Raw genomic sequence first — 26,918 nt, forward strand, 5'->3', positions numbered from 1 at the left:
TCCTGTTGCACAGCATTCAAGAGATAAGAAATGTTTTCCATGCTTATTGTTTCTCATGTAATTATAAAATAAATTAAAATTAAAAGCATTTGATTTCTGATGCCTGTTGTTCATAACTATAACAGCGGTCAATGCATTCAAACATAAATTTGTTGTTAGGCCATTCCTGCCATTGATATTAATAATGGTTGCATTTAATATTGTGCCTTATGGGCCATTGAGACGTCTCAAAGCACTTCACAGGATATAGAAAGTGGAGCGACAGATTAATGCTTAAAATTGGGCGATAACAGTTTCTTAGTAAGTGAAAGTGGAAGGATAGTATATACAACTCAAAAAGGTGGCCATAATTGTTTCTCCTTGTAAATCTAGAATTTTATCCAGCAAGGATTCGCTGCTCTGCGAGAATACAGGCAGAAATAGTCCAACAAAATGAAATTTTTATTTAGTCCCTGATACGTGATAAAACATTTTTACTTATTTGTGTTATTTGCTCTGATCAAGAAAGGAATGACTTACCCTCCTTTAAACCAAGGCGGTTTTGATGGATCATCTCCCCCAGCCTAGTGTTTCACAAAAAAGAGTGAGTGGAAAACAAATAAGTTATTTACAAATCAAAACAAAATGACAAAATATTCAGGTTGTCAATGCACTTATGCAATGCACAAAGCAGTTCATGCTGTTACAATATCCTGTTTCCAAATGTATTTGAAACACAAATTTCTCACATTGTCTCAACAACAATCATAGAGACAATACAAAACGGGCAGAGGAATGAATTTAAAATAGGATTTCATCAGTATCACTGGAGGTTAAAGGGTTTGTTCAGTCAATGGTTCTTTCAGTGATGATTGGATGTATTTCAGAAAGAAATAAAAATGTTAATGACACCTTAAACCTACAGTGTTTAACGTCGCAGCAGGAAGAAAAACTCTGAAGAAAAACTTGCCCTTTTGTACTCCAATAGAAGAAAAGCCCAATTGTAGATATTATTATTGGCAATCTTGATTGTATTGATATTAGAACTATCACATGCAACAGTGCGAAAGTATTGATTCTTGTAGATGTTACATCATTGCTGAAAACAAAGCCTTGAGTACATGTAAATTATGCTTTGCACTTCCCAACAACTGGTCATATCTCTGACTCATCATGAACTGGACAAAAATATTGGCCACAACTGTCAACAGGTACAGATGAACAAAGTCTAATTGCTCCAGAACCAACACTTCCCATTACAGAATCAAACTGTTTTTAAATAAGTCTAATGTCTTCATCTATACCACTCTTCCTGGTAACTCTAGCCACATTTTGATTATTCTGTGTTAAGATATACTTCCTGATGCCTTTCCCAAATTTACCTTTTATAATTTTGCCTGGTGCCTTATTGTCCAGCGATGCAGTACATCTGAAGACACTGTTCGTGGTTTACTTTATCTATCCCATTTATCATTTTATATAGCTCAATAAGGTTCCCTCTGAAGCATCTCTTTTCAAGGCTGAGAACCCATCTTATCTTGTCATTCCTCAAAGCGTATTCCTCATACACTTGAGAGTTTTTGTGTTCTGAATCTCTCTTGGGTAACTTAAAATGTTATGCAATAAATCTGAGATCTGTACCCGACAAAAATCTTTATGTGGCCAAATGCTTTATATGCCACAAATTTAAGCACTGCACTTCAGTCACAATCTTTGTGCACCAAGCAACAATACCAGGCTGCAGCCACGAAATGCTGAAGAAATAATTGTACAGCTCCACTAGTGGGAATGGACTTCCTACTGTCTCTTTCCCTACTCTACCCTGAGCCTTGCTGGACAAATCCCCAACAAAAATACAGATGAGAAAAAAGCAATTTGTTTTCAACTTCTGTATTATCCTGATCAAGCACATTTAGTGTAAAATCTAAAATTAAATCACAGTTTATATGGAACAGCTTCAACTCACAGCACTTCGAAATCATCCATAAGTGTTCCTAAAAATGAGCACTTTCAATCAGCGTTCAACAAGCTCGTTGATAGATCTCAAACTCTGCAAAAATCCTGGACTTTTGCACAATGTAATGAAGCGATGTCAGTGAGCAACGCAGTGACAAAATGACATGCAAGACAATGGTGATGTGTATCCTTAATGTAAATATAGCAACAAGAAATTGTTTAACCTGTCCATCTGCTGTACACCCTTCTGAAAAGAGAGAGCAAGGTCAAAGATTATTAGTGCAGATAAAATATCTTCCTTGTAATACACATTATTATTGCAATATTCCAAATATTCAGCAATATTTTAATATCCTCCCTTTTTAAAACCATTTTATTCTACTCCTTCCTGCCAGCAGGTGGATGGATGAATGTTACTCCAGGCCTCTGTGGCCTGAATTCAGTGGATTTATGCAAGAGCAAATTAGGAGAGCTCATTATTCCAATATTCAATTTTTTCCCCTCCCACATGTGATGAAGATCAAAATTATGAATCATGGTCAGAAACATGTGTCTGCCTACTTGGTGCCACTATTGTTGGGAGTCCCATAAGAACATAAGAATTAGGAGCAGGAGTAGGCCATTCGGCCTCTTCAGCCTGCCCCGCCATTCAATAAGATCAGGCTGATCTATTCTAACTCCACCTACCCACCTTATCCCCATATCTCTAAATCCCTTTATCCACAAGAAATCTATCAATCTCAGTCTTGAAAGCACTTTGCAACAAATCAACTTTTCCCAAAGCTGCAGTACGTCACCCATGACAATTCAGTTCCGACCAAAGATGCCTTTGGAGCAGAGGTTTTGCAGGCCAGTTTGATGTATATGAGATAAATATGCAGTTAACACTGCAAAACACTTTCTGCAGTGGCAAGCAGAACAGCTTCCACTTTCAACCCATTTACCAAGATTAATAAATACCTCAATTATGTCAACTGCCACTTTTCTTCTGAACATTTAATTAGATCTGATATCCATGAGAAAAATTAATCAAGTTTTTCACACTGAAATCGATAGCCATGTTTCAGTTTCAAACATATTAACACACACTCGTTACTTTACTCGACACACCATTAATTTGTTTTGTTTTGCTTCAAATAAATAAAACAAATGTTACAATGACATTTTACTCCACGAAACAAAAGATGATATTTTGACAAACTTCATAAACTGGACATCTTTTCTAATCAATATGTTAATAAATGCCAACAGAACACCCACACACTGCTTCACTGCTATAGAATTGTTGCTCATCAAAATGAATTTCAAACCAAGCAATTAGTAGCTTTTAATCAAATAATACATGAAGGACTTTGAGGTCAATGTTGTCTCGCATTGAAATGTACGGTAAACACCAGGCAACTGAAAACCCACAGGCCAATTCCCAGTTATTTGTATAGACAGGGAGCACTTCAGTTATACCGAGCCATAAAGTAGCAAAAACAATAGTTGCAATACTCTGACTCTTATCTTTTGTTTCAATCTGAAGATGAACCCTTCATTTAAAAAAAAACTTTTTTCCAGGCTCCATGACCCCATCACTCCCACCTCGCCCGACTCCACTGGCTCTCCATCCCTCAGAGGATCGAGTTCAAGATCCTCGTCCTCACTTTCAAGGCAATCCATGGCCTTGCCCCCTCCTACCTCTCTGACCTGCTGACTCCCTACCAACCTGCCCGCTCCCTCCGTTCAGAGGGCTCCGATCTGCTCCATGTCCCTCGCCCGACCCGCCCTACCATCGGTGGCCGGGCTTTCAGCCTCTCTGCCTCCACACTGTGGAACTCCATCCCACAGTCCCCTCGCCTCGCTTCCTCCCTCGCCTCCTTCAAGGCCGGTCTCAAGACCCTTCTCTCCGATCTTGCCTTTGGTCGCCTTCCCACCTCTCTGCCTTCCCTCACCCCACGCCACCCCTCCCCCATGCTCGGGCCCCGACACCTGACTGTTCAGCACTTTGGGACGTCCTCCTGACATGAAAGGCGCTCTATAAATGTAATTTTGTTGTTGTTGTTAGTTACATTGTGCCTTATAATGTATTTTGATTTATGTTGTAACTAAGCGATGCTACAACACATTCCAATGAAGTCTCATACAGATCAGAAACTCTTTCCGCCAATTCTGTTTCAGCTCTATAACTGACCAGCAAGTTTACAAATACACTCTAATGCACCAGTTATTTACTGCAGGATCAGTGAAAGCTGCATACGATTCCATAAAAGTAGATTCGCACCCAGAGATCACTACTCAGTATCTACGTCTATACTATGTTCTTATTTAATTATCTGGCATAAGTTAGGGTTATTCAAACACCTAGCAATTAACTGATGTTAAGATTCTAGCAATTTACAAATTTAGGAATAAGTACATTGTAGCTCCAACAATATGTCACGGATTGACAGGATGACATTCACATGTTTAATGTCCAAGCCAGCGTCTGATCTCATCTGTGGTATCATGAGGAAGCACAGAGTAGATGTAATATAGTTCCTCAGAAGCACATCTTGTAACATAGAGCATCACTCAGGCCTGAGAGAAGGATTGCTATCACAGCTCTCAGCCCAGGTGCATTGGGCAAAGACCAAAAAGGAAAAACTACTGAGTTCTTCATAAATAATCCACTGAACAGCTTCAGTTGGAATATTTATTTAATATCACAAAATATAACTTTTCTCTGGAAGGTTTAACACATTACTCATACTTCAATATTTTAAAGATATTTTGATCCAGATCATGTAGTTTGATGTCAAAAGCCCAAGAAGAATTTAGAGGAAAACATGCTGTCATCAATATTTGTGACCGCTGACAATTGCAGAAACAAAATGAACTTGAATGGGAATTGGATATTAAAAGTTCAATGTAAAACTATCATTATTGACTACAGCCTGTTGATATTTAGGTGACAGCTCAGAAATGATTAACCCATTGATATTACTCTGTTCGTCTCATTTATATTAATCTTGCTCAACAACATTACATTGTGCATAATGATAATCATAATCATAATAATAAACACCGAGGATGACATTTAAAAAATGCAACGAGATACAGATAGGTTAGGTGAGTGGGCAAATAGGTGGCAGATTAAGTATAATGTAGGGAAATGCGAGGTCATCCACCGAGGTGGCAAAAACAGTAGAGCAATTATTTTTTAGAAGGGGAGAGATGAGATAGTGTTAGCGTTCAAAGGGACTTAGGGGTCCTTGTACACCAGTCACAAAAGGTTAGTTTGCAGATACAGCAAGCAATTAGGAAGGCTAATGGTATGTTGGCATTTGTTACAAATAGGTTAGAATATAAGAGTAGGGAAGTCTTGGTGCGACTGTATAGGGCCCTGGTGAGACCACACCTAGAGTATTGTGTGCAGTTTTGGTCTCCTTATTTAAGAAAGGATGTACTCGCCTTGGAGGGGCTACAATGTAGATTCACAAGGTTGGTACCAGGGATGAGGGGGATGAGTTATGAGGATAGATTGAGCAATTTAGGCCTATATTCTCTAGAATATTAAAGAATGAGAGGTGATCTTATAGAAACCTATAAGATTATTAAGGAGCATGACAGAATAGATAGTGGGAGACTTTTTTCCCTGGTTGGAGAAACTAAAACCAGGGGTCACTGTCTTAAAATTAGGGGTAAGCCCTTTCGCACTGAGTTGAGGAAAAACTTCTTCACTCAGAGGGTAGTGAAATTATGGAATTCTCTACCCCAAAGGGCTTTAGATGCTCAGTCCTTGAACATATTTAAGACTGAGTTTGATAGATTTCTTGTGGATAAAGGGATTAAAGGATATGGGGATAAATCGGATAGGTGGAGTTAGAATAGATCAGCCATGATATTATTGAATAGCGGGGTAGGCTCGAGCGGCCGAATGGCCTACTCCTGCTCCTAATTCTTATGTTCTTATGTTTTTATAATGGAAATATTCTAGAAAAGTCATTAACAAGAAAAATATCATTATAATGCACTTAGTGAGACAAAGTGCTTTTACTTTAAACACAATATGGTGTGCTATTTTCCCAGTTTCATGCATTCAGATGCATCTCAGATACAATCATTTATTTTATTCATCCAGACTGAACTATTATTGGCAAAAAGGGAATAGTACTTCAACAACATTTTGTTACTAAATGCCTGTATGTTAATGATTAAAATTTAGTCCTGCAAATATCAATATTTTAAAGATTCAAAAACCACTATTTGTACAAATGCAAAATTCAAGCAGGCAATTAAATAAATGACTTTTTTCAAGGGAAGGGACACACAGCAACAAAGGGTTGTACAATTTCTAGATTCTTTCATGAGTTTATTTTATATACCTTGCACTCTTGCTTCCTCTTCGTCAGCTGATATCACATGGCCATGATGTTCTATGCTTTTTAAGGTTCTTTGTTGTCTTTCTTCAAGAATGTTCCTAAAATGAGTCATGCATTTGCTTAAATATTCAGAGTCCCTGGACACAGTCTGTGGGGCACTGGCTCTGCATTCAGAGGAATTATCTAAGAAAATATTTTTGTCCTGGTTGACATTTATTTCGAGTCCTTCACAAGAAGACAGAAGCCCTTGATCTGAAAAAGCCTCTTTAGTTTTGTAAAGCAGTAGCCTCCAGGGTGAACTGGTGAGTGCTGAAGGTTGGTAATAAGTGGAAGAACCTTTTGCTAAAGGTGCCTGTGAATCTGTAGTGAAATTCTCCATTAATCTGCCACGAGCTTCTTTTGCAGAATCCCCATGTTGATTTCCACTGTTGCCTCCATTTACTTTCCTCAAATCCCCCTTTTTATACAATGAATAATTATTTTTTGGATTCCTGCTATGAAACTTTTTTGGATTAACATACAGGGAATCTTCAGGATTCTGTGAGCCCTTGCTCTCTGAACTCATAAATACTGCCTTCAAGACAGATTTAAAATGCAAAAGCCTTTTCCCCAATCTTTTCAAGCTAGACCTCAGGTCTGCTAAAGGAATGCTTTCCTGCTCAGGATCTCCATCTATTTCTTGCTCCACAAAATGATCCCATTCCTGATAATCACATTTCCATTGACAATTTCTACATCTTTCATTGCCTGTGCTTTCCATCAATCCTTCAGCTTTACTGCAAGGCAAAGGTATATTATTGATGTAGTCTCCGTCATACACAGCATTTGATAAATTTATATCAAAATCATTTTGCACGGATGGAATATAGTTCTCCATGTCATGGTTATGTAATGGTGTTATTTGACTGGTATATTTTTGACGTGTTGCACTGCAGGATTCTACCAGCTGAGTTTGGGGGGTTATTTCAATACAATATTCTTTTTCCTGGCACACGAAATCATCTTCCTCCATGCAAGTTTGGCCCTTAGGAGAACTGGTTTGCTCCAGCACAGTCAAATCTTCTGAGGATAACTCACAATATTCTACAAAATTCAAAAAATATTCAGCAATCGCTGAAGGCTCTTTCATGAGTAAACTATCAGCATTCAGGATCTGGTCAGTCTTACACTCAATAGGAAACTCATCTTTTGTTTTCAGTGTCAAATCATATACTTCAACTGGATTACAAAAGTAGTTTTTTTCTTTATCAATCTGACTTTTTGTCTTGGCAAATTCATCAATCTTAGTGAGCAACAATTCTGATCCAGCTTCTAAGCCACTGACTAGTCCAAGTGTGCCTTCGGATTCCTTTTCACAAATAATGAAGGTTTCCCCTTTTTGTTCGTTCAAACACATTTCGTCTGCAGTATCTACTGAAGGCAGCAAATTATGCTTATGTCTTGTTGAGGATATGTAGGTGGAAACATCAATCCCCATACTCTGTAACTGGTAACATTTGGTGGAGAAGAGATCCCAGTGTTCAGGACTGGTACACATTGCTATAATGGGTCTTGGTTCTCCTATTTGAATGTTCCCCATCAAATCTGATCGATACGTTTCCTTGATATGGAACAGGTGTTTAATGTCATCAAAGCAATCATCCTTAGATAAAAGACTATAAATGATATTTTCTATATTTTCATTGAATTCTTCAGGAACATTGTAAAAGCACAGCATTACATCTTGTGGGTCTATTACTTCATCCAACTCGTGCAAAGTAATTAAGTCACTTGATGACTGAAATCTATTTCTCAACCACTGTATTTCATTTAACATAGCATCTACACAAATGGACACTTCATCCACTGAACCCTTTAGCGAAGACATCTGGGTTTGTAAGTCTATAATGCCTTTGTATATTTTATTAATTCCATGCAACTCTTTAAGTATAAATTCAACATTATCCTCTGACTGGTTTAGTGAGTACTTATTATCTAAGCAAAATCTGTAAGCATCAACAGTTCGATCAGCACTTATGTCAGGTGCATCAATGAGCAGATCTTGACTGTTTAACTCACTGAATATTTCTTTGTGGTTAAATGTTTGCAAACCATTAATCCATGGAGTGTTGTCCAGAGGTTCTCTATTTGGAAAACGAGTCCTATTTTGTTCGACTGCATCTTGGCCTTTTGCACAATCATTCATTATTTGTTTCTCCATATTACATACTGTTGCTGGCAAATTACCTTCTTTGCCTGTAGAAGACTTGAAGCCTATTCGTTCATAGCTGGAATCCACAGTCTTTAGATTCTCTGATTTGAGGCCACATACAAACATATCAGTTTCAATTTCAACAGAAGGACGGCAGTCTCTGAATCTGGACAAGTTAATATCTCTACTGTATCGTAATACTCTCTGCATTTTGTGCTTCAGACTTAGTGAAATGTTGGACTTTGGAAGTTTCTTTTTCTTCAGGGTTTTTGTCTTAGATGATTTGAATTTAAAAGGAATAGTAATGCTCTTTTTCCTTTTTAAATTGTAAATTTCATTTCTAGAAAACATCATTACATTGCATTTACAATTAAAACATGCAGTTTGTAGTTAATATGTACTACACTGAAAGATTTCCTGTGCATTTATAGGTTCTACGTTCTTAAAACACTTTGAGTTGTTACCCACCGTGAAAGGTGCTACAGAAATTCAGGTGTTGTTAACCTTTTTCCTTTATGCATTAGTTTCCAGGTTGGTGGTAAGTAAAATGCAGGCTAGTTCACAGATGCTTGAAACAAAACTACAGAAACACAGAAACCATAAATTAATCATTTCATAGATTCTAAGACAAAAAAATTATGTTTCAAAGTACAGTATTATGAGCTGGCTTGTAAATGAATCTTACTTACGATAGCTATATGGTTTCTGAAATATATAAATTTACACCATTCCTTAAAGGAGCAGAAAGATCAGTTAACCACTGCAATTATATTACAGATAATCCACCAATTAAAAATACAGGACTAAAGAAAATGTAGATCAGGCGGTACAATTCATTGCAAGCAGAATAACATTCCTGCTTCTCCGCCAGTGTATGAGGAACATTGTTAGGCCCTCTGGTTGCCTGATCCCATTCCCAGTGTCACCATGAATAGCAGCGAATACAATACGCTCCTTGTTAGGTCAGTTACTTAAGGTGATCTGGAAGGGTTGGAACCAGTTAAATTAAAGGGTGTGCTATGTCCTGAATAAAATCCTTTGAAAATAAAATATAATATACATCTGTATGATATACAGTTGAGGTAATAATTAAAAATGTGCTCACATACAAAGTGGTTTCTCTTGATTAATACATTATAATCCAAAGAACTTCATTCATTTTAATTCTGTCACAAATTAACTAATTGTTAAATTTACAGCAACATTAAATGCAGAAAAAGAGTTGCAAAGTACAAGAAGGCTATTTCTTAGCATCTGGTAAAATGCAGATGGAAGAAACTCCTTTGAGAGTATTTATTCTGGCTGAGTGCCGCAAAAACTAAGCAAAAAAATTACCTACCATGTCCTTACTTCTATCAATGTACGTCTTCATTAATGACCTAGGTTACCAGATTTCAAAGCAGAAATGTTCATTCCCCCTGAGGATGCATTGATAAAGCTTCTATGGTGCATCATTTTTTCTGTTAGATCATTAGTGAATCCAGCCTCACATCTGACTACCAGCCAGCTTCCCTGCCTTTCTCACATCATCATACTGTTAAAAATAAATGTTTAAATGTAAATTTCATCTGCCATCTGTCGTTCGGCAGCACTCCAAATATTGCCACACATTAAACTCTATTCATACATTTTGGAATTTTCTCTGAGCCAAGGAAGAAAAGTAATCACAATGACCAATATACAAACTACTCATAGCATGGAGTGTAAAGGTTTGTTGATAGAATTTTTTAAAAAATTGGTCAAGTAGTTCAAATATATTTTGATTTAATAATGCACAAACATTTTTAAACATCTCTGATATTGGGAATGTTGGATATAGACCAGAAATTATTAAACAGTTGCTGGTATTGAATGTCCCCTGGGGTTATTAAGTGGGTTTGGATCTGCTGCAATATGCCTGATAAACTGAATGGAGCCACTTTAGCTACTCCTAATGATAAGCATCTCTGGCTGGCCTTGTGCTGAGAAAATGAGTCACAAGGACTATGTTAAAACAACGATTATACTCTTCTACAGAAAACTGAGAATTGTTTTGTTTTACACCAAAAGTACACCAGCGAGACTTGCTTTCCCCATTAAAAGAGAAATGCAAGTTAAAGGAGAAATCCTGAGAATGCTAACTGATCCACTGATAATCTGTGCAAATTACTTTGTTGAAAGAAAAGTTGATAAAGAGTTGGAGTAAGCAAGAGCGGGGCAAGAGGCAGGCAGTGAGCAGCTGAGAAACAGAAAAAGTATGGAATTCAGAGGCACTGAAAGAGCAAGAAGGCACAGATAGTTTGTGTATGTGTGGCCTGCTGACAAATCTGGGCTATCTTGGCTCAAATTTAGAAAGTGTCCACTTGGCGAGGTATCAAAGGGCTGTTCGCATCATAGGGACCATACCCCAGCAGGCATCAGTGCTCAGGAGCCAGGAGAGGGGCAGTCATTTTAAATGAGCAAAGAATGCTGTGAGCAAATTCTTTACCTAAAGTCAGACTGCACCATTGAGATACTTATAGAAGCTCACAAGCTGGTTTAGTTCATAAAACTACATCTTAAAGTGAAAGTCAACTCCATGAAATTCCTGGTTCATACCCTTCTCTGTTCTGAGTTAGCTGCTCTCATCTGGATCAACTCAACTAAAGAGGGAAAAATCAGGTTGTGTATCCATTTCTGAGATCTATGCAGTGGACAATGCTCAGAAGTTCACATGGATGGAGACTGGTTGAAGACAGGATTATGTTTGGCTGTGTTACCCCATCTCCATTTAAACAACTTTCCTTCTGACCGACTCATGGCTTTGACAACTGAACAAGGTAGTGGAAAATATCTGGGATAAAAACCCAGCATGAGTTTGTACCTTTAGGTGAGGGAGAGTGAAGGAAATTAGAGGCAAGTAAGTGAACCGAACACAATCTTTTTTAAATAAAGGATCAGATTTTGGAAGGCGGATTTTGTTCCTTTAGCTCATTACTAAAGCTTCCCTTTATCACAAAATCATTCTTGAATAGTCAACAGGAGTCTGAAAACCATATCATTTCATGAAGATCGAGATTCTAGGTGCCAATATTAAACAATTTACAATAATATTCCTTGCATTTGATGTAGTGCCTTATCACGTCTTCGAGACATCTCAAAGCACCTCACAGAATAAACTGTAAAGTAAATTGACTATCTTGTACAGCCTCATGCTGAGTTTTCTTACAGGCTTGTGAATCTTTGACTTAACTGGAAATAGTCAAGTAGCCTTACAATCTTACTTTCTGGTGGTAAAATGGACATGACAAGAGTTAATGCCAAACAAGCAGTACAAGCTGACACGGCACTTGGAGTATCATTTACAGTTCTGCACCTTGCCTGTAAGCCAAGAACAGTCTGAAGTTTTAAATAATGATACACAGTGCCAACTGGGTTTACTGTGGATTTAAACCCCTTTCTTTTGCTTTATTCTCAGTTTGCTGTGAAGGTAACAGTTTCTCTGGGTGCAGCTTTAAAACTGCTCCAATATATTATTTATCCCTTCACCTTATGTCTTCTACCGTTGCCTTCAAAACCCTCTTAAAGAAACTTATTTTTTTTGACCGTGCCTTTGCTGAACACCTTCAAAGTCCACCTCTATGGCAATCCCCATCTCTTTTATAAAGCGTTTCATGACATTCATTTTCCGTGGATGGTGGTGAATAATTGCAAGTTATTATATAATTTTTCAAACTCAAGTAAAAAAAATCCAAGTGCTTAAATGATACACAAGGTATAACTATAGCTATTGTGCTACATCCCTGGTGTAAGTGATTAATAAAATTCCAATAGAATCTTCATCTTAAAATTTTTAAAGCACAAACTTGGGGTAGTATTGCCTGAACCTCCTAGAATTTAATCTGCGTCTAACTGAAATCACAACTGAATATAAATGACAATGCATTTATCCGCCACGGCTCATTAACATAGCCCAAAAGCATGCTGTTTTGTCGATACACAGAGACTTGGGAACTAAAAATAGACATACCTGTCAAGTTTTTTTTTCTTTCAATACATTTGAACTGTCCATGTCATGATAGACATCGCTCATGGTTGACTCATCTCCAACCTGCACTCTTGATAAAAGTCCTCAGCTTTCTGTTGAAGCTAATCCATCTAGCTAAGTTGTACTCAACCTTAATAATGACATGTACAATGTCGCTGTGAAGATTGTGGCATTCCATATATCACTCAGCTGGATGCTTTTTGGGCTTTTTTTCCCCCTCTCTCTGACTTAGAGCTGCTTAGCAACAGCTGGCTCCTATCTTCCTCATTATCCACAGTCAAATTGACAGTGCCTGATCATGGTGTCAATCCCACTCTTTAAACCTGCCTCCTGCCCAAAGCGGTACACTTTAGTTGAAAGCACTGACTGTGCTGGCCAACCACTAGCGGAAATTCAAAAGGCTAGTACAATTAAGCTGTCAGGACTGACTTACTTCAGAAGGGAAACAAATATATAGAGGATTGTACAATAGCAATCCATATGATGTGTAATACACCGTTATTCCTGGCTTTTGCCAAAATCAATTTGATTACACTGCTTAAAATGTAATTATAATGTACACAGAAAAAACCCATGAAAACATGAACATTATCTCTTTTGTGACAATCATAGGGTGGCAGGTTTTAGAATGTTGGATTTTTTGACGAACACAGAGAAACGGAATTGCAAAGAAAACAGCCATTGCCATTATCTGGAAGGCAATGGCTAATGCATCGAGTCGACAAATAGAATCGTGAGGAGGATGCCACACCAACATGATGATGCTGCAAGTCATCTCCCCGCAAAGCAACAATTACTTTGCACTATAAGAGGTGAAGCCAGCTGCAGGATGTGAAAATGATGCATCTTCATTCACTTTGGAATACGTTATTTTGTCAAATTAGTTATTTTTGCCTTTCTTTGTACGTACACCCAAAATACATACAAAGAAAATCACCAGAACCAAATACACTAATATTCTACAGTAAAGAGATAATTAATGAGCAAAGAAATTTAAATCTCAAACGCAAGCAAAACCTACTTGATATGCAACTTAGTCTCATAGTATCCATTCATTCCATTCCTCTGCCATGTGGGAGGAATGAGTTATGTGGAACAATTAGACAAGGCTCTTCAGTTTTCAAAGGTGCCAACTTAAAGTGAACTTTATGGACGAATACAAGATTTGAAATGGAATTAAGAAAGTAAACACTGTATGTGAGGGGAATGCTAGACCATTGTGTGAGGGAAATACAACAAAAGGCGAGAAATACAGTGTAAACAATTTCAGAATTTTTTTTGAATCAGTGACAATTCTGTTTTTAACTGAAACCTCACGGGTTGACATTTAATCATTAAACACAGTAAACTCCTGATATATCGTCATTCCAAGGAAAAGAGCTCGGTGACTCTGTATCCAGTGAGGCAAGAACTAAAATTTCTACTCACAAAGGTCTTGCCGCAACTCACCAGGATGTGAGTTTATAGATTTATAGGCGAGTGATGAAATAAAAGGGGGACCTAATTCAGATTTTGCATGGCAAGTGCCCGGGATAGTGACAGCATGATGATACAAGCCAGGCTCTTATTATCGGGGGTTCATTGTATCTCTTTACTGAGTATTTATGCTAACAACATTTACAAGAGCTGGGATATTGCACTGTTTTATAACAACTTTTTAAAAAGTTCACCTTTATTCAATGAGCAATAATATATTGTCTGAAATAATTTTTTTAATCTTTCTTTGGACTAAGGTTGCAGGTGAATGTGACAGGTAATTTGTGCACAGCAGTGTCCTACAAACAGCCATAAAATGAACAAAGTGAAATTATCTGGGGGGATTGTTGGCCAGGACACTGGGAAAATCTCCCTTCTCTTTTCCAATAAAAAAATCTTTAAAAATGATTTCCATTAACATTCTTTTCTGAGTTTTTTTTTAAATCTAAGGCTATTTCTGTTTTAACAGTCGTGGATTGAGTGACGAAAATATTATTTTTGTAAGGCATTATTACCCTCAGAAAGCGATCCGTCAATCAACTAACAACTGGGTTCCCACTTACTGCAAGGTAATCAGAGACATGTGGAGTAATGAAGCTTGCCTAAGTATTTGCCCCGCCCAGGAATCGAACACGGGTCCTCTCGCTTGCGAGGCAAGTGCTCTAACCACTGAGCTACATAATCAGTTTCTGAAATTCGTTGGGAAGCAGGGCCTGAAAATGTCACAAAAAAATGGTGGGAATCTTGAAATGAAGATTGTGTGTTCTCGGCTGTTTTGTCACATTAAACTACTTTTCACTTTGGTTGTTCTTATGGTGGGTTACTGCTTTGCACCACCTATATCAATCGTTACCCTTGCATAAAACCTACAAAGAGAAAGCTGAAGAAGGACTTCAAAAGCTAAGAATTAAATTTGACCACAGCTCATCTCTTTTTACTCTTAATTTGGCGACTGCTGAAATAATCATAAATTCTATAACTTTAGTTAGTCCAACTAAGACAAAAAATATACATCTCTTTAAAGTGTACTTTTATTAATTGCTTCAATGTGTAATCTTTGATTAGAACAAAAATCATATCCCTAGTAAGATGAGCTTTTTTTTTGGCTGCAGCAAAATCTGTGGGCTTTAACTCTATTTCCACCGTGGGTTTTATTGGACTGAAACATGAATTACAATCACATTCTGATTATCCCACACAGTATCCTTCCTCCCAAAGGAAGGATGGACATGTGTAATCTCAGAAGACAAATCCCTAGGTTCACACACCGAGCACTCCTGCAATTTATAAATATATTTTTATTACACAATCAGAATTTTATCTATTCAACAACATTTTAATTTTCTCTTTTGTAATAACAGCCACTACCGAATAGCAAGTTTCCTTATTCCACACGTCTTTGTTTATCTGGCAGAAAGTATGAACCCACTTGTTGGTCGATTGGTGGATCACTTTCTGGAGGTAATAATCCCTCCAAAAAATATAATAATTTGGTCACTCAATCCACCACTGTTTGTGGGACACTTCTGTGCGCAATTGTCTGCCCCGTTTCGCCAACAAAATACACACTTTATAGTATTTTCTGTGACGCGTTTTAAGACGTCTCAAAGACGTGATAAGGCGCTATATCAAATACAAGGAATATTATTATTATTATTACCTGCTCTGGAGAGAATGTAATCTGTAAATGTTCTGGTCATGCGTTCTCAGCTACTTGCTGATTGAAATAAATTTAGAATTAAATAGTGGTGGTCTGAAACATAGTATTTCATAATCCGTATTCTACTTCACAAATGGGGACTCTTCTGGTACCCCGAAGTATGTCAAGCCAATCTACAGGTATGCCAATCTCAAATGAGTTACTTTTGGAGTGGAGATTCTGTAAATTGGCCAAGATTTTTGTTCTTGTTGACCTTACGTTTTGGTCGATCAACAAAATACATTTTCTTGATTGAATATTTCTTGATTTATGGTACAACCAATCGAACGCTGACTTACCTAGACTTTTGTGAATGTTCAGGGGAAGGGGCATCTTGACGGTTCCATGGGCCACTTCCGGCCTGCTAGCCACAGGTTGGTCACCACTGCTCTAGACCTTACACAATCAGATGGTGCTATTGCAGACTTTTAGCTCTGTAATGTAACTCGATCCAAATCAGAAGTGTGTTAGTTGCATCTTTATTTGTCAATCCAAACTCTCAAGAATCCAGCACTCTAAACCACACACTTTGTCGCACTCCCAGTGGCCTTTTATACTTTTTTTTATTGGCCCTTTGTTAATTGTCAATTTAATCTTAAAAGAAGTATCCAACAAGCTCCCTCTGTATCTCCTCCTCAATTTTTGGATGTACACGATGCAGTCTCTTTTGTAAAAGGTGAAGTCAAAGTTAATCTTATCAGTTGTAGGTACCAATCATCCACACACCTGCAAATACCTGAGTACTTGACATGATGTTCAAGCATCGTCTTTGAGACAATTTTAAACAATGCTGATCTGCAAACAAAAATTGGCACAAATGTAACAACATTGCACTGAATACAATACATGGATGTATGGGAGAAAAAGGTAACTAAACCCATTACATGCTGCCTTATATACATATGCAGGATTCTGGAATTCAAGTGGTGGAGAGCGCCCTCCAATCTCACAAAGTATTCAGAAGTCTTCTAGGAAGCTGGTCCCTGTTATTGTTTCCCAACTTTTTATTCCAATGTGGATCTCAATCAAGTATTGCGAAGAGAATAAGGAGCGAGAAGGAGCACAAGCTCATCACTCGTGTGACAGGCCTGAAATTAAACTTGGTTTGAAGTTAGCCATCTTTTATCACACACCCACAATGCACACACAGATGGAGCAACGAGATGCTGAAATTCAACAACATGAAGCCAATGAAACAAGATCAGAGGTTTGAACAAACAAACTAAAAAAACACGATACAACAATTGATCTGGATTTGTGTTTCATACATTTGGAAACAGGAATAGTCATAAGGCAATGGATATACTTTAGTCCTACCTCTCGGATCTGCATTCTAACTTTGTTGATAGCTCGAATCCAGCGTGCTCGAGCAGGAGGGAATGGGGGAGCTTCATCTACATCATTGTAGCTAGACAAACAAAAAATAATTCTCAATAAATACCAGTAGGCCAAATAAATTACTTGAATGTGTTTACTGTTTGTTCTAAAAATTTACAAGAACAAAAATCAGTTGAAATCAGAAAAAGGCTATTCAACAATTCAAACACATCTCTTCGCCAGACCATGTGCAGCTTGCTCTATTACAGACTCCGCACAATATTTAAATCTCTTAAACAAAGGTTCTGCAAGGTTTCTTTCTGTAACAAATGTCCTTTGGATGAGATGTTAAACTGAGGTCTTGTCTGCCTGCTCAGGTAGATGTTAATATCTCAAGGCATTACTCGAAAAGAGAAAGGAGTTTCTCCCAATGTCCTGGCCAACAAATCCACCAAACAAAATTGGTCATTTACTCCATGGTTGTTTATGAGACATTGTTGTGTGCAATTGGCTGCCATGTTTCACCCACAAAATACAGTCATTCCACTTTACAGTATATCCTGTGAAGTGGCTTTGAGATGTCTTGATGATAACGTGATAAGGCATTATATCAAATACTAGGGTTATTATTGTTATAAATGTATTCAATAGTGCTGAAGATACTGAGTTTTTAATGGCCTGGTACTGGAGTTACAGTTTTGAATCACTTAAAGGACACTATGTTTGCAAAAGGGGAAAGCAGGGAACAACAAGCCTGTATTTGTCCACAGACCGATGTACAATGTGAAATCCCAGAATACGAGTTGAACTCTATCAACTTTCTTTTCCACATTGGATGGTTGTTTCCTAATGATGACTTTCACAGAGTTCCAGAGGCACAGATTGTAAACAATATTTGTTTGCTGCCAAGAGACATCACCTCGTACTTCTGAGCAGAATGGCTGAAACAACATGAGTTAAGATGCACTGGTATGGAATTAAAATTCTGCCCAAGGTTAGCCTGACTTCCCTGTAACTGGTCATTAATCTGACCTACTGTAGGTTTTCAGAAAAGGTAAGTTGATTCTGACACTATTTTTAACCTGGCCACAACCACAATTTTGTGTTAGAAAATAACAGTTTTTTTTGTTGTATGCCTACCGAACACATTTCTAGATTTGACTTGACAGCGGCGGGGAGTTAAGATTTCCAGTGAGATGTAGTCTGAAGAATACAGTGTGCTTCAGCGTGCCTCGCTGTCAGTTTCTGGTGCGAACTTGGTCACTGAGCCTTCTGAATTTGATGATTTATATCCACGGGAAACATCAATCAGCATGTTACTAATGGGCTGCAGTGATGCAGTGAGCAAAAATGGCAACAATGTGCTACTCAACTTCCAGTCAGTTCAGCAGGACACATACCATCTACCACTGTGTTTAAGCAACACAAACAGCTGGAAACATGAATGTTCCTCTATACTTTATAATATTGCAACAAATACAGTGGCAACTTAAATGATAACACAAATTTACTGTGAGAGATCTTTCTCTTCGACTGAGAGAATACAATTGAATATGCAACATTTTATTCAGAATTTCAAATAAATCATTTTATTATTTGCCATTAAAATTATTTTTAAACTGTAAAACTATGGTTCACATTTTTTTGATGCATCAGAATATTAGTTTTATTTAACCTGCACCAGATGCTCTCCAAAATTAGGTAAGCAGGATGCATCCTTCCATGGAAAGAGTTCACATTCCATACAAAGAAAATTGACATATGTAAATGGCATTTATATGCAGAATTCTGTCTAGTTTGGATACTCTTTACTAATAAAATCAGCTGGGTGTGCATCAGGCACCCGGCTGACTAATAAACACTTCAAAACACTTTTGTGTGGATAAATAGCTGTAATACTGCGGGATTGAAAAAGTGTTCCTTGTGTAAGTGGTTGTAATACTGGTGACTCATTGCCAAGAAACAACATCAAAATGTAACCTGAGCTTTCTCCAGAAAATCTTGCATAAACCACAATGACTCAAGAGATCTCAGCTCCAACCTGAAAGCATCTTGAAGTCTCAAGAGTCGGTGTGATGCACAAGAGTTTCTCTCCAACAAAAAAATATTCAGCTCACCTCACCTAGCACTTTGTACATTGGTGAGGCACCACTAGTGTTATCACTTAAAATTTCACTGCCTAAACCCCATTGAATAAGTTGTTTGCAATGCTGGCTCATAAAAAAAACTTGATGGAAGATTTTCATATCTGGACTTCAATAATATTTATTAAAGACATGTAATTTATTTAAAAAATATTATTATTTAAGATATTCTAATTACTTTTTAGGAAATATTTCATCAACATTTGAAAACAGAATTTATCAGCTTGCTTCCAATAAATGGACTTAAAGTACACCTATTCATAAATATAGTTACTTTTTCAAAGTCTTTCAAAGGGATTGATTGCCCCATTGTAAAAATGTTTCAGAAATGAATGTTATTATAAACCGATCAGTAGAAAGAAGATAAAATTGTCTTAAAAACTAAGACTGGGTAGCTTTCTGGGTCAATATTATCTAAATATTGTGCTATACATAAACTAGCTACTCACCTGTCAAGTGGTTTTGCAATCACCTCCAGCTGCTGGGAGATACTGTCGCAGGGAATTTCTGGTAAAACTTCATTCAATTTCTCATCTTTTTCTAAATCTTCACAAAGTTCAGCTTTCTCGCATTCACTCAAGTTCTCCTGCTCTTCATCGTGGCTGTTGTGCCATTCCTGTGTGTTTGGCCTTAAAGTTCCTGAGCCTTTAAAGGACTCTCGATCACACCTGTCCTCTGCCTCAGACCCATGGATGCTCTCATTGTCACGGTCAAGTTCACTAAGTTGAGAGCTGCCTTGGCTGAGGTTTCCTGACGAGCCATATCTGCTACTTCCTGTTGGGCTGTAGACAAAATCAGAAAGTTTAGCTACTAACTCAAAGCTGTTGCACCAAAGCTTACATGTATAGTGCATAGCAGTCATTAATAATCGGTAGTTTAGCAGTACTTGAATATGATATTTTGCAGCCAATGTATTTGACCCCAATTTGCAAACCATTCTGAATCATTTTCTCATACATGTTCCAAAAAACATCAATTGCCTATCCATCAGAAACATTTTGTGCAAGTAAATTTTAGGTTTGATTCAAGAATTCCTGGCTTGTTCAATAATGTAGACTGTTATGCATACATACATAAACCTTAGTTAACTCAATTTTTTGTTTTGGTTCCTTTAATGATCATACTTCAGAGTATGTATTCAGTGGCATATATTAAGGAACGGTGACAAAACACAGCACCAAAAGCAGCAGGTGCTACTACACTTAGCACACTAAGGACAATACTGCCGCATGGTTACCTTCACAGAAAGCAAACTACAGCTAAAACTTCCACAAAGCACATTGTAAATGAACTGCACGTTTTGTATGTAAGACGTTTCAGTTGCATTAAATAGTAATTCAAATTATAGGTAATTAAACAGAGTCAGAGGACTGCCATAATGTTATGGCATAACGTAAGAAAAGTAGATATTTTAACAGGAATAACATACAAACAATTAAAATGCAAGGAGAAAGGTTTCAAACAAAAAACACCAAACTACTTCAATATGCCTACTTTATAAATTGCATTATAAATGGTCAACCTACTGGTGCCATTTATCATGCGTAAGCTAAGACTGGCCTTTTCGCATTCAAAAGGTCCGAACTCTTGAAAGCTTTCTGCTGTGATGCATGGTGGAGCTCTGGAGATAAGTAGGTCTCAGTGGAAACATCGGTTTCAGTCTCAGTTGTCTTCTCCAAATGTATAGTAACTTCTTCAGATGGCTCCTTTGCATGTAATTCTGAAGCTATTATCTCAGAACTACTTTGAAGAGCAGCAATTGAGGCAGTCTCTAGACTTCCTGACAAAAGATTAGCCTGATCATTCAGGGAACTGCTCTGACTTTTGTTTTCAACACTACCTACCTTTTCAGACTCTCCTACAATGACCTTATCTGTTAATATACTGCTTTCACTTTTGGTATCTATACTGTGACTAAAGTCTGGAATGGCGTGAGAACTCTGTCCACTATCATCTCTTGCTACAGGTTGTTTTGTGACTACTGTATGCTCTTGTTTAGCAGCGCTCTCTTTCTGCCAAGGAAAGTGGTCCAGTTTTCCAAAGACAGATCCCTGTGTGGAATCCTGTGCTTGGCCATTCTCTGCATCAAAAAATGTCTTGGAAAATTTCTTAAAACTAGATAACAAACCAGTTTCCCTGGATGGGTCGCTCATAGGAGATGGTTGCTGTGAAAATAAACTGAATGGCTTGCCACTTTCTCGGGAAGACAAAAAACTGAATTTAGATGTAGCAATGCTGGGAATTTCAAAAACAGATTTCGTCGTCCCATAATCAGCCTTCTGTGGAGTTTTATTTGTTAGTGAGCCATAAGAGGCTGGTCCATCCAAAACCTTGGAATTCATTTGCAAAGTGGGTTGATCATTTAGAAGATCTTCAGACTTAACATCTAGCACTAATTCTTGACTGGAACTTCCCAGCTGTGAAATGTCTCCACTTGCTGCATCAGGAATAAACACATTATCAGGAACATCTTCCACCTCTTCACTTTGCTGTGCATCCGAAACAAGAAAACCTTCACCTGCAACTAAAATATCTGGGTCTTCTGGCTCCATTGTGTTGCTGGGCATTACTTGACTTGTATCTTCAGTATTGACTGATTCGTTTTCAAGGACTTGGACATCAGTGCTTTCGTAGTCACATTGGGTATTATTTTCAATGTAATAATTTTCTGATTCCTGCTCTGATAAAGTGCCAGCAATATTACTGTGAGAAACATCAATAGGCATTTCTTCGATTGTTTTGAGTGGGTCACCTATACTTTGAGAATTGTTACAAACTTCAAATGTATCAGCTTCTTTTTGCACGAAAGAGGTTTCTAAATTTGCAGCTGGATTAGTTTTTTCAGCAGGTACCTTAAAAAGGCTAAACAAATCAGGTTTTACAGATGGCATCTGGCTATTATTGTGCGACAAGTTAAAAAAAGTGCTTCTTGGTTGAGCACTTGGTCCTGAACTTGAGTTTGCAAACAGTGATGGAAACGAAGTGGTTGAGGTTTTCATAGATTCACTCCCACTGCTAGAAAATAACTTCACTTTTGTCATAAAGCCCGAAAACACTTCCATTGAGGAGCCTATTAAAGACTTTTCACCTTCAGACAACTTCTCCCTTGCTTTAAAATCAGTCAGTCCATCAACAGTTGGGGTTTTCGGAGATTCACACTTTTCATTTAACAAGTTGTTGGATGTATCCACTTGAGAATATTGCGGTTCTGAAACAATCCCTCTTTCTACAACAATCTCATCCGAATTGTTTTTCATCTCAATCCCCAAGTCAGAGGCTTCTATATCAGTCTCTTCTGCCAAATTTGGGAGATAGGTTTCAACTTCTGTAGTCCAGGCTTCATCTGTGTCTGTAGCATTAGCAGGGAAACTATTCTCAGTGTTGTAATCAACGTCAATGTAATCTGCTGTAGGACTCTCATCAATATCAATGTGTTCTGTAATAGGTCTCTCATCAATATCAATGTGATCTGCTGTCACACTCTCATCAATGTCAATGTGATCTGCTGTAGGACTCTCATCAATGTCAATGTGACCTGCTGTCAGATTTTCATCCAAAATGTTTTCTGCGGAAACACAGTCCCTAGTATCAACATTATAAACATCATGATGACATGGTACATCTGGGATACTTCTGCTTTCCATGGGATCTGAATACATGAAGTTTTTAGTAGCAATGATACCTCTATCACAAACATTGTTGGCTATTTTAACTTCACCATTTTCATTAGTTGTCAACGAACTTTGCAAAGTGGGTGCACCTAAATCATTATTGTTATAAGTTAAAGGGACCTTTTCCTGCAGAACTGATGTTATTATGTCCACCTCTGGTACACCTTTCCTGTCTTCACTGCCAGGATCTCTCAAACTGCCAGCAGATAACACATCTCTCTGCCTTGCAAACAAGCCAGCATTATTTTCAGTGGATTCTGAGCAACTTTGCTTGGAAGGCTCTGGTTTTGTCCTTTTCTCATCCTGAAATGTCAAGTTCAAGAAACTAAAGCTGGAGCTGCTTTCCTTTGGTTTTCTCTCCTCAGCTGGAGGAGTGGATGAGAAGAACGACGGTAATTTGAAAAATCCTTCTGAGCTGCCTGTCTGCCTAGCTCCAGGAAATGATGCATTACGACTAGGGGTTTGGGTCTGACTTGCTTGGTCTGTCCCACTGAAGAAAGAAAATAGGCCTTTGTTTGTTCCCTGTTGTTTGGAACTTGAGACATTTGGAAGTTTCCAATCTCCTGCTCCAAAGGGTAAACTAAAGAGACTGGATTGTTTGGGTTTTTGCTCCTGTTTTCCTGCCTTTGATGGAGAAGCAAATCCACCAGTTTGATTTTCACCACCTCCTTGAACCTTCGTAGAAACCTGGGAATTAACGTTTTCTGAACTAAACTTATTATCCCAAACTGTGACTGTGGATTTCTTTCTAATATTTTGCTTTACGATGGGATCAGAAAACTCTGTTGTGGTGATATTTTGTGCAGCATTTATTTCAGTCCCAGGAGGGAGTTCAGTATAGTGCACAGTAGATTCATTGATTACAATTCCACCAGTATTTGGGGCAGATCTATTTTGATGCATAGAGGTTTTTTCTGCCTTATCCAAAGCACTTTGCACATTTACTGAGGTTATATCATTTGTTTCATCCACTGAAGGCACCATTTTAATTTCAGTAGTTTCAAAACCAATATTTGGTTCTCTTAGTGTTCGTTGCTTTTGCAAACTCTTTGACCTTGAGCATGGCACCTCAGGTCTTAAGGAAGCCAGAAGAGCATTCTCACGTTCGTTCTGCTTGGTGTTATCATGCACAATTTGTTCTGCAAATGGTAGCTTACTTTTATTTTCATTCTTACTTGAATTCATTGCATGCTCTGGATGTTGAATTGGATCCATTCTGAAGAATCCTCCAATTGAGCCAAAGAGGGATGAGATGCCAGAAGGCTGTCTTTCTACATTAGGAACAGATTTCCCAAAATTGTTCTGCTCCTTTTCAAGTGTTTCGTTTACTCTCGACGGAAAAGTCAAGCCTGAAGAATTCTGCTCTTCTTTGGCACTGGCACTTTTAAAAATGTCAAAGAAACTAGAACTTCGAGTTCCCTCGCTTTTTGATTGAGTCTGACTTTCGGACATGTTAAAAAGTTTGAGAGGACTTTTGAAGAACGAGTCCTGTGTCGTCGAAGTGGGAATGTGAGGTGCAGTAGGCTGAGAAGATATCAGAGGTGGTTTGGCACTAGCATTAGATTTACTTTGATTTATCTTTGACATCCCCTCAGGTAATGGCTGCAACACACTTTCAGCTGAGGCCTCGGGATGTGGTAAGTGAGAGTGCAAAGAAGATGACCTAGCCACATCTTGATCTGGTAATTTGCGTCTCTGATCAACAACAGATGGTTCGTCATCTGAAACACTTATTGTACTCTTCAAGTGACTGGACATTGATATTAAACTTTTTAAACCAGATGCAAATATATTACTTGGTGTGTCATCTTGTGAAGTAATTGAAGGCTGTCTATCCCTAGCATTAGGCTTAGTCTTATCCAGATCATTTCTTAATAAAGGAGTGGTATCATTGGTCATGTCCATTGTGCTCTTTGATGGGGTGACTGGTGCCGAGTCTGCTAAAGCAGAATTAGAATCCACAGAACTTTCAACATTTTGTTTTCCAACAAGATCACCCAATGAAGAAAAGAAAGATGTTATCTTTTTGATAGGCTGTTGGTGCTCTTCAGGTTGCTTGATTTCAGAGGTCTTCTGTGTTGAAGAATCTGATAACTTAACAGAAGAACGAAACAGACTAAACAGTCCTGATGAGGTTGGCACTGATGTCATTTTTGGCTGCGATGTTGTAGTTGCATAATCTGAGATTTCATTTGCTAGTGTTGTCCTAGATTTAGATTGTTTCTGAGCTGACTGACTACCTGCGACGATTCGAAGATCAAAGGCAGTATTCTGAAGTTCTCCGTGAAAATGTTCCATTTGTTCTTCAGAAGAAAAATCCATCCTAAGTTTTTTCAGCCTGCATGTTTTGTACTTTGACGAAAAATCAAGTGGTTCATCCCTATTCCATTCTATCGACTCTTCAAACAGTTGTGAAAAAGAATCTAAATTCTTCCTTACAAACTGGTCATTCCTTCCCCAAACCAGAGAAAGATCAAGAGGTCCATCGTCCATTTCAGATTCAATCTGCTCTTCTTCACTGTACCAGAACAAATCAAAATCATTTGAAATGGGCACCTTAAAACCACATACGGAAACCATGTCCTCTCCCAGTCCTACATCGCATTCACCATTCAATTGCCGATAATACTCCCACTCTTCCTGCTCTTCATCTGTCTCTGGTCTCCAAACGTACACGTATTGGCCATTGGCATCAGTGAGCAAGGAATATATGTATTCACCATCGCTGTACATGTAGTAGCCATATTCCCCATCTTCTGAAGGCCACCATAAGCCATTTTCAAGTAAAGTAAGCCAGTCTTGGTACTCCTGATACCCGCTGATAGAAAATTGATTTTCCCTTTCAGTCATTAATTCTTGTTCATTCGGAATAAGCCAAGAAATTGCATTGCCAGAAGAGGAACTTAGATCCATTGGCATTTCAAGACAGGAATCAACAGTTCCATTGAGTTCTAACGAATTCCAATATCTCTCTAAAGTTTTGCTCAGGTTTTCTTCAGCAGAATTTGCATAATATGAAAATGACCTATAGGAATCACCTGATGCTACACTAAAGTCTAAACACTCAGGTTCCATAATGTTTTCAGTCCTATTGAAAAATAAATAGCTGCCATCTTCTGGATTAATGACCTCCTTGTTAGATAAATTTATAATATTACACATTTCTGTCCTGTTGCTCAACTCTCCATATGAAGCCTGGAAGGCATCACAAGCTGCAGTAGAAGCATCTGTCCAGATCAGATTGGAATCTTCTTGAGAATAAAATTCACTGAATGCTTCAGTTTTTAATCCTGATTCAAACCGAATTAATTCTGGGTAACTTTGGAATGAATGTGGAGATGAATATATCGATGCTGCATCATTTATTGGTAATGAATGATATTCAGCCATATCGCTATATGAAGAATTCCAAGGAACCTTGTGTGCTTGTGCTCCGGTTGTAATTTGCTTGGGCCATTCTTGAAATTCCTGAGGAACATTTTTACAGTATTTTGTCAAAGCTTTAGCCTGCCAAGTACTCGATGCTGCAGGTACATCATTTGGACTCGAATTCTGCACAATATGAGAAACTTTTTTCTCATATCGTTTGTCATTTCTGCTTTCTGACATGAGTGGCTGCTTTGAAGGCCACATTGATTGTGTCTGTTTATCAGTGTTCTCCTTCAATTCAGTTTGCTCATTACTGTCCTTTGGTTTGGAAGTAAAATGTTTAAACAAATTGAAGGAGGACGTTTCTTCATTCTTGTTCTCTGGTGTATTGACAGATTTTGTGAAAAACGAAGATAAATGATTGCCTTCACTTTGGATCTCATTTCTTGCTTTGCTGGCATCATCACTTTTATTCATGAATTTAAGAAAACCTAAAGGACTGTCATTCTTACTCGTCTCCTCTGATTTCCTCGTTGCTGAATTGAATAAGCCTGAGAAAAATCCTGGCTGGTTGCTGTTTTCTTTATCATTCTCAGGTATCTGGTTTGGTTTTACTGCCTCACTTTTATTTCCCAATTCTTCATTTTGTGCTACAACATTTTGATGAGATGAAATTAATGAAATATTTGACAAAGTTGAACTTTTATTTATCTCACTTTCTTGCACTGCTCTCTCTATTTTATCTGGATGCTCTTGGTTGCCTA

At 37.9% G+C, this 26,918-nt stretch overlaps 1 protein-coding gene across 1 annotated transcript in view; it reads right to left on the bottom strand.

Moving 5' to 3' along the window:
• Nucleotides 1-26,918, bottom strand: part of LOC103177885 (protein unc-13 homolog B) — a 304,211-nt gene that overhangs the window by 83,764 nt on the left and 193,529 nt on the right. The window contains exons 9-11 of the mRNA XM_042335427.1: nt 19,564-19,896; nt 16,971-17,061; nt 520-563 (exon numbers count right to left, since the gene is read on the bottom strand). Of these exons, the coding sequence (XP_042191361.1) occupies nt 520-563; nt 16,971-17,061; nt 19,564-19,896 (468 nt within the window). The remainder of the gene's footprint in view (nt 1-519; nt 564-16,970; nt 17,062-19,563; nt 19,897-26,918) is intronic.

The sequence above is a fragment of the Callorhinchus milii genome, unplaced genomic scaffold, assembly GCF_018977255.1.
Source record: "Callorhinchus milii isolate IMCB2004 unplaced genomic scaffold, IMCB_Cmil_1.0 Scaffold1, whole genome shotgun sequence".
In the NCBI taxonomy this organism is placed as follows: domain Eukaryota; kingdom Metazoa; phylum Chordata; class Chondrichthyes; order Chimaeriformes; family Callorhinchidae; genus Callorhinchus; species Callorhinchus milii.